The sequence below is a fragment of the Nicotiana tabacum genome, chromosome 8, assembly GCF_000715075.1.
Source record: "Nicotiana tabacum cultivar K326 chromosome 8, ASM71507v2, whole genome shotgun sequence".
In the NCBI taxonomy this organism is placed as follows: Eukaryota; Viridiplantae; Streptophyta; class Magnoliopsida; order Solanales; family Solanaceae; genus Nicotiana; species Nicotiana tabacum.
In genome coordinates, this window is record NC_134087.1 from 141,006,875 (window position 1) to 141,015,492 (window position 8,618).

The following is an 8,618-nucleotide window of genomic DNA, read 5'->3' on the forward strand; positions in this document are numbered from 1 at the left end:
AAGTGGTACGCCACCCGCAAGCTTTGGCCGAGACTATAAAGTAATATGTGTACATGCATAAATATACAGTAAAAATGGTACAAATATTTTAAGTGGTACCCCGTTAACAAAATGACTCAAAGTGCCACTGGCAATGCTTTATCATTCAACCCTTCTGGCGCGTGTTCAAATTTGACATTGCACATTTTTCTTAGAAGTTTTGTTTGGGGCATATTAGACTCCTATAAATATGGGAGGATGTTTACTCCTTTGTTTCTCTTCTCTTTCCTTAATTGCTCTTTGCTGTTTGTTGTTTATTAGTACTCTTCCTACTGACTTTTCCTTTGTTTATTAGTTTATTTTGAAATTTTTTTTCTCTTTTTTTTTCTTTAAACATAATTATAATATCTTTTTCTTTCAAAAATCTATTCTTTCCTCATAAAAACCCCGCTGTTGCGCTTTTCCAACTCCGTCATAATTTATCCTCCATAATTTATCAATAAACAATAAATTTTTTTTTTTTCTCTAGGAACATAATTTCGGTAAATCTATTTGGAGAAACCATAAAATATAGAAATCCTTGAATAAGTTATTGTTCTAATCAAGGATGAAAGTTTATTTTATTGTCATATTGCTCTAAATTAGGATAATTCTATAGAATATTGAGTGAGTTAATGTGAAAAATGTTCGTAAACTTGCTTCGATTTTAATGTTTTCTGTGCTTATTAGTATAAACTTTTGCCTTGAGTATCTAAATATAAATTGATAACGAGCCTTTTTTTTTGTGATACAAAATACATAATCCAGTTGAATTTTATGCTTCTTTTCCAAGTTATCATACGAATTACGTAATTTTTGCTCGATCGATTTGTCTATATTAATTTAAAAGACGAATAACTAGAACCGAAACTCAAATAGACCAAACCGATTAACTTTATACCCTATTTAGATAATGTAAATTGTAACATGTCTACGTTCAAAATTTTGTGACACCACATCTTCTAAAACTTGGATCCTCCGACAAATAGCACATTTTTATGATATGTTGCTCCACTTTTTCATTTCCTTTTAATCACTCTTTTTCAGTTTTATTTCCTTTTACACCCTACATTCATTTTTGTGTTTTCCCGACCTCGCCCTTGGCTTTGTACCTCATCCTGAATTTGATGCCTTCAGGTCTCTGCCCCTTTAACAGTCAGCTATCAAGATCTATTGCTCTTTCCGTGCCAAAACTGTCCTTTCGTCTGCGTTGATAGCAGAAGAAAATCCTGTCCTGTTCTCGTCACCGCCTTGCTAGGTACGCCTCATTGAGAAAAGTCTCATTTTTTGTTTGTTTGCTTTTATTTTTACCTGTTATTGTTCAATCTTGAATTTTTCTTTATAACCGACTGTGCTTTCGATTATTTATAACCGTTTGTGGCCCCGAAACGAAAAATTCCAGTGCCCTTTTTATTCCTTTGTTCTATCTGGTGTTGACTCGAGGGATTGTACGCTTTTGAGTTTTTACCGCTGCAATTTTGTCGGATTTGTGGACTGTTGATGATAAAGTTGGTGTCGTTTTGCTGATTATGTTAATTTCTTATTGTGAAATGCTGTATTGCTTGTATTTCTTTTCCTGTTTGGTAGTTTTGCTATTAAATCCTAATTTTTTGATATCCGAGCAATTCCAGAGAGCTAGTGGTGCACGGTTTGAAACTCAGACGACAATGGGTCCACTCCTCTATCCTCTCCACTTAAATACCAAGCCTTTGTTAGTGGCACGGGTTCTATCCCCGTGTAATGTGCCTAATCCATGCATCACAAGCTACGCTATTATTACTTGAACCCCCCCCCCCTCCCCCAGGGGTATTCTATCCTAATTCTTTCTTTTCTTTTTCTATATTTTTTTTTTTATTATTGTTATTATTAATATACTATAACATTGAAGGATTAATTTGTTACACAATGAAAGAGGATAACAAGTGTATGTTCCATTCTTATATACTTTCTTAGTAGTTGTTTTCCCTCTGTGTATAGTTAGAAAATACACAAGGGGTGAGTGATTTATGGTTGCGTCGTACCTACTGGGAAAAGCATTGTATAATAGCATTCAAGAAAAGAGATTCGGAGATGAAAACTGAAAAAGGACAAGATAGTTTATGACAGTAGTTGAACTTATTCTAAATTTTTGGTTCATTTGCTGTAGATCGCAGTGTGTTCATAAACATGCTTGATGTTTAGATTGATGTACTCGTATCTTTTAGCTAGATTTGGTTCTTGAGTGATGAGGTAGGAACATTTAGAACATGAAATTGCATTTTGTAAATATCTTGTATATGTGCCAAATATGGTCTTTAGTTTTTTATGAGTGTTATATGTTGGGCTTTAATCTGTGTTGCTATTGTTGAAGTTTGGGTTTGTGGTCCGGAATGTCATCTGTATCTAGCCAGCCTCAGTTCCGATACACACAGCCTCCCTCTAAGGTTCTACATTTAAGAAACTTACCATGGGAGTGCACAGAGGAGGAACTTATCGAATTGGGGAAGCCATTTGGTAAAGTTGTCAACACCAAGTGTAATGTTGGAGCAAATAGAAATCAAGCATTTATAGAGTTTGTAAGTCGAACTTCTTTTTTCTTCAAATCTCTGTTTCTTTCTAGTGAAACTGTACTTAACTTCATGTCTTTTTTTCTACCTATTAATGTTTGTAGGCAGAACTGAATCAAGCTATTGCAATGATATCGTACTATACGTCTTCCTCAGAACCAGCTCAGGTACGAGGGAAAACCGTCTACCTACAGTATTCCAACAGACAAGAGATAGTGAACAACAAAACTACTGCCGATGTAGCTGGAAATGTATTGTTGGTAACAATTGAGGGAGATGACGCACGCCTTGTCAGTATTGATGTTCTACACTTGGTAAGTAATTATATTACTTCCCCACATATTTGTTTGGTGGATGGCAAACCTTCTTCATAGAAAGGTTTTCTACGTTTTAGTAATAGGTTATAGTATGTCTTGCTTTGTTGAGTGCTCTTTGACATGAATATGAATGGATCAGCAGGCCAATGTCAAGGATATATCTGCAATGGCAGCTTATTGCATCGGGAGAAAGAGCGCATGTGTGTTTGTTTCCTTTCTCCTTTGCTTAGCACTGGCTCTTTCTCACCCCTTCTCTTAATTTTATTATCTCAACTTCCCTTGGAGTGTCAGATGTTTCTCTTTTCTTTTTCTTTTGAAAATTGGCTTACTCTCTTCGGCATGTGCATGATGTTTGCTGCTACATCTTGTCACCTGAGGCAAAATTGTTACTTGTGTCTGGCATTTGTTAGTGGATGCAGCATTTCAGTGTTCTGTTATAGTATCTTTGTCTCTTTTAGTTTAAAATAGTTCAAATTTTAGTGTTGAGCTACACTTAAATCTAAGAGATAACCTCAATGCTCTGCCCTTGGTCATTTAGTTGCCTAAACCCTCTTTCTCCATTACTTGTTTGTGTTGAACTTTTCCTAAATCTATCTTTTAATGTAAATAGCTTATTAAATACTTTAAATATGTCTCCATCTCCTCGCTTCTTGTTTGGTATTATTGGAATGTTCATAGAGAAGATTTTTTTTTTTTTTTTTTTAAAAAGACATCTTCATGGAATGGGATAGATGAAGTTCAGGTCACTTATCACTGCTGAAGACCCCAGCAATGATAATCGTGAGTTGACTACGCTGCATTTATTTTCACTAAGTCAAGCCGTAGGCTTTATTGAATAGAGACACTAAATCAACTCTGTTGCTAGTGAAAGATTGATGAATGTTCTGAATATCTGAATGGCTGAAGTTATTATGTTAATTTGATCATGCAGTCTCCTGTGGTCTGGTAGTTTTGGTTGTATCAGATGCAGTAGATGAGAGGAGCGGTATTCTTTTCAACCTTTTTCAAAAAGTAGTTTTTGCCTTTGAGATTTTCCTTAGGTCAACATATAGGTTTCATCTCTGAAAGGGAGATTCTTCACTGATATCTTTAAGAGAGAAGATATAATTGATAATCATTTGAAACTAGGTGGTTTTTCTGTTATCTTGTACTTCTTTATTCAAGAACAATGATTGAAATTGCAAAATAACAATTTTTATTTTGTTTTTACCTTCAATTGATTTTTTCTACTTAAAATCCTATTTTTTCAGGTGTTCTCAGCTTTTGGATTTGTCCATAAGATTACTACATTTGAGAAAACTGCTGGATTCCAGGTCAGTATGTTACTGAAGTTGGATTCTATCAACTTTGATTGGTCTTATTTATGTCTCTAGACCACTGATTCAGCTGACAAGTCCACCACTCTTACTTGGAACCCTTTTCAGGCTCTAGTGCAATTTTCTGATGCAGAAACAGCCACTTCTGCGAAGAATGCCCTTGATGGAAGAAGCATTCCCAGGTGATTGTGGATTTATATTTCAGATTGGAATGTAGCCCAACTGTTATGGATCATTTACTGTAGATGTGGTGCACATACATTGGGGCTCAACATCTTTGAAGAGCTTTTTTAAGAATCTACCGAAGGGGTACATGCATGTTCCTTGACCATTACATATCTCATTTTATGTTCGCATAATGCTCCTCAGGTTCATTGTAATTTTAGTGATATGGCCTGTGTTGAAGGGGAGCTTTGGAGCAATGTTAAAGTTGTTTTCGTGTGACCTATAGGTCACCTGTTCGAGCTGTAGAAGCATCCACTAATGTTTGAATTAGGGTAGGCTGTCTACGTCACACCCTTGGGGTGCGGCCCTTCCCCGTACCCTAAGCGAATGTGGGATGCTTTGTGCACCAGTTTGCCCTTTTTTATGGCTGTTGTACTGCTACAAAATGTAGTTTTAAATGTTGCTGTAGAACCTATTCATAACTAGTACCCGTGAGCTTGCATCTTCTAGCTTAAGAAATATTAGCTGATCCTGGTTAAAAGGTGCTGCCAGAAGAGACTTCTGCTTAGACTTGCTGTCAGCTAGCTGTTTCGATGTGCATATGCTCAAAGACTACTGTTAGATAGTTATATGTAAATAGTTCTAGTCTCATATGTAGTAGGAGTAGAATATGTCCTAGTCCTATGTGTAATAGGAGTAGAATATGTCCTAGTCCTATGTGTAATAGGAGCAGAATATCAATAATAGATTTTTCTCCCATGCATTCTCACAACTACTATGATATTATTTTTTTAAAAAAATACTGCTGTCTTTATACCTATCATCGGCTGTTCAGTATCACTACATGCTGGTCCTTTCTTTTTTGTGTGTGTATTTGAGAGTGGCTATTGACCTATATTGTTGTTCTCTTCTGCCTTAGGTATTTGATTCCAGAACTGGGACCTTGCTCCCTCAAAATAACATATTCTGCACATACTGATCTTAGTGTGAAGTTTCAGAGTCATCGTAGCAGGTAGAACTGATCTCTCGCTCACTCTCACTCTCTCTCCCCCTCTCTCTCTTTCACACACACACACACACCCTCCCTCTCTCTCTCTCTTACACACACACACGCACCCTTTTTTGCTAAACAAACATTCCTGTTAAATGGCTTGTTCTATTTTGGGAAAATTAGGTTTACATATTGCATTTTATTAGCCTTCATCACTAATACTCATTTTATTTCCTATTCTTTGGGAGTCTAATGATTACTTTTCTCCTCTCTTTAATAATCATTTCATATGGTTTTGATTTAGGGACTACACAAATCCTCTCATTCCTGTTGCACCCTCAGCCATTGATGCAAGTGGTCAGGTAATCAATTTGTCACAACTCTTAGTGTGGTTCATTAGTTGCAAGGGAGGATGTGTTAGGATTCTAATTTGTGTCTTCCTACTTTCTTGCTTGTTTCTGGATTTTCCTTTTTGATAAGTCAAAAGCTTCATTAACTAACACGGAATCAGTATTAAAAAAATATGTACGAAGTAAGCGTGTGGCTTAATCATCTTCATCTATCAAATTTGCCCACGTATGTATGGCAAGATATACTCCCTCTACACAAAAGGTACAAAGCGTTTCAGAAAAGAATACACTTTCATGTCGTATTTTGCAAATTTGGGGGCTGCTTTAAGATAATGCATCTTTCCTGGAGATTATGATTTAACTGGTAGATTATAGCAGTTTGCGTGCTTATCTTTGTATGGTGGTACACGTTGTATGTTTCTGTGCTTAGGGTGCATTTGCAGTTGATTGATGAAATGTTGGTTTCTTTCCTTTCTTTGAAATTTCTCCCATTCACGTTTCAGATCAGTGTGGGTTTAGATGGGAAGAAGTTGGAGCCTGAGAGTAATGTTCTTCTAGCTTCCATTGAGAACATGCAGTATGCTGTAACCTTGGATGTCCTACACATGGTACCCTACTTCAGTTGCAAGATAGTTTCTGTACATTCTCGTTCGGCCTTAATCCCGAGTTACTTATTGCTTTATCTGTTTCCCTTCATGTGTGGGGTTCAGGTTTTTTCAGCTTTCGGCCCTGTGCTAAAGATTGCAATGTTTGATAAGAATGGTGGGGTTCAGGCTCTAATACAATATCCAGGTCAGATGAAAATTTCCATTTTCTTCAAAGTGTGTTTTTCCACTAAAAAGTTAATAGTTGCTTGTTTTGATGATTCAAAATATTTCTAGCAAAGAGCCCTAGGATGGTTCTCAGCTGTATTTGCATAGGGAATTCGGCAATGAAGTTATAGTCTTTTGTTTTTATTAGTGTCTAGATATATTGATTGAAGAAACTTAGTGGTTATTGTACTTGTATCTGACCTAAACCGCGGATTGTTACCCTCTTGAAATTGGTCACCTTGTACTGGTTTTGTATAACTGGAACTAATCTGAGTATACTAAGAGTGCTTGTATGCTGAACGATAGAATAAACGTAATGTGTTTGCAGATGTGCAGACAGCAGTTGTTGCAAAGGAAGCTCTGGAAGGACATTCCATATATGAAGGAGGATTTTGTAAGCTTCATATCTCCTACTCTCGCCACACTGATCTCAGTATTAAGGTAAAAAGGGTCATAAAGCGCTTTATTTGCTAAAGATACTAGGAGTAATTTATAACAGCTACTACAGTTTTGGCGTCAGCCATCTCTTTATGTTTTTTGCCTATTTGGAACAAGTTGTCTACAAAATCACGTGTTTTCCTTCTGATATCAGGTAAATAATGATCGGAGCAGAGATTATACAATCCCGAATGTCCCTATGCTGAACTCTCAACCCTCGGTTTTGGGGCAGCAACCACATCCAGTAGGAGGTCCAGGTGTTCATCCATACAATGGGCCTACACAATATGCCCCAGCTCCACAAGGTCATGCTGCACCTCAGCATTCAGCTGGCTGGAACTCACCTGTTGGGGCTGCACCTCAACAAATACCGATGCAGATGCACAATCGCCCTTACTCTATGCCTGCAAGTGGGCCGCCTCAGATGGGTCAGGGGATGCCTCTAATGCATGGACAGAACGGCCTAGCACATTCTGCCCGAATGCCTCCATATCATCCACAATAGCACTAGTGAGAACCGCAAACTTATCTAGACTGGGATTACATTTTGTTGCAGCGAGATCTAAGCCAAAATGTTGAATATTTTGGTCCAGACTGCATTTCTTTGTTCTTCGTTTTCTGTCTCCCTCTATCTTATTCCCTTTTTCTTTTGGGTGTCATTTGAAGGTTTCTAAACCACTTGTAGGCATGCACTGGTTATGAAGAGACTTCATTGACCTGTAGTGCAAAATCGTTTTTAATTGGGTGCCATATATCTATTATATTATGGTCGTAGCATAGTGTGCTTTGAGATATTTATACTGCGGCTTGATTGATTGATTGATTGAAAATACTTGTTGTGATTGCTTTCAGAGGAGTTGAGGCTTAATTATGTGAAATGATTCTTGTTGTGATTGCTTTCAGATGAGTTGAGGCTTAATTTTGTGAAATGAAAATGATCAGCGTAAAGACATTTTCTCTTGGTGCATGTGATAAGGATTTAAAACAATTCTTTACGAGTAGAAGAAAATGATTCTGCAAAAATTCCTTATGTTATATTTTATGGAAAAGGGTCGTATTTACCCCCCTCTACTGTCAAAAATAAGTTATAGTTACCCTCGTCTACAAAAAATAACCCGTCCCACTCTTTATTTTATCCAGCCGACCCAACCTATTAACTCGCCCCACCCCAGCCCCTCTCACCTGAGTAAAACAAGGAACAAGAAGGTGAACTAATGACATATTTCCTGAATGGGGGAAATATGTCACAATTCTTGCGACAAGGAACAAGAAGGTGTCCACAATTGTTGCGTGTTGCTCCTCGTAGACCACAATTGTTGGAAAGTAAATAATTTCCTAATCAAACTTTTTATTGGTTTCTTCAGATCTATTAGGATTCTCGCGTGGTTTTCATTTTATAAGTTGATTTTAGAGTAAGAAGATTAAGAGGTTACTGGTTGGATGTTTTCCAGCAAACTCCAATTGAGATTTTCACCGTCGTTGGATTTGATAAGTGCAGGGAAATGACACCGAAAAATAACAACTATAATGCAATAATATTATTTGTGAGCGGGAGTACATCAATTGGTTTGAGTCATGTTAGGTACTGTCCTAAGAAGCTATTTTGGCTGAATGTTTCTCCATAATTAAATAAGCATACCTCTATTTGTTTAGATGATACAGAAA

At 37.0% G+C, this 8,618-nt stretch overlaps 1 protein-coding gene across 4 annotated transcripts; it reads left to right on the top strand.

Moving 5' to 3' along the window:
* The first annotated feature begins 1,031 nt into the window (after positions 1 to 1,031).
* Positions 1,032 to 7,782, top strand: LOC107783414 (polypyrimidine tract-binding protein homolog 2). 4 transcript variants are annotated; one of them, XM_016604379.2, is made up of 12 exons: positions 1,099 to 1,276; positions 2,369 to 2,573; positions 2,669 to 2,878; positions 3,021 to 3,081; positions 4,132 to 4,194; positions 4,306 to 4,379; positions 5,282 to 5,374; positions 5,658 to 5,715; positions 6,207 to 6,311; positions 6,414 to 6,495; positions 6,844 to 6,956; positions 7,108 to 7,782. In XM_016604379.2, exons 3-12 carry the CDS (start codon positions 2,841 to 2,843, stop codon positions 7,456 to 7,458), a joined length of 1,038 nt encoding a protein of 345 aa, XP_016459865.1. In that variant the 5' UTR covers positions 1,099 to 1,276; positions 2,369 to 2,573; positions 2,669 to 2,840; the 3' UTR covers positions 7,459 to 7,782. The 4 variants fall into 4 exon arrangements, with proteins under 4 accessions (XP_016459867.1, XP_016459864.1, XP_016459865.1 ...); XM_016604380.2 differs by having other exon boundaries at positions 3,024 to 3,081; XM_016604381.2 differs by lacking the exon at positions 3,021 to 3,081 and having other exon boundaries at positions 1,032 to 1,276; positions 6,844 to 6,909.
* The last annotated feature ends 836 nt before the right edge of the window (positions 7,783 to 8,618 follow it).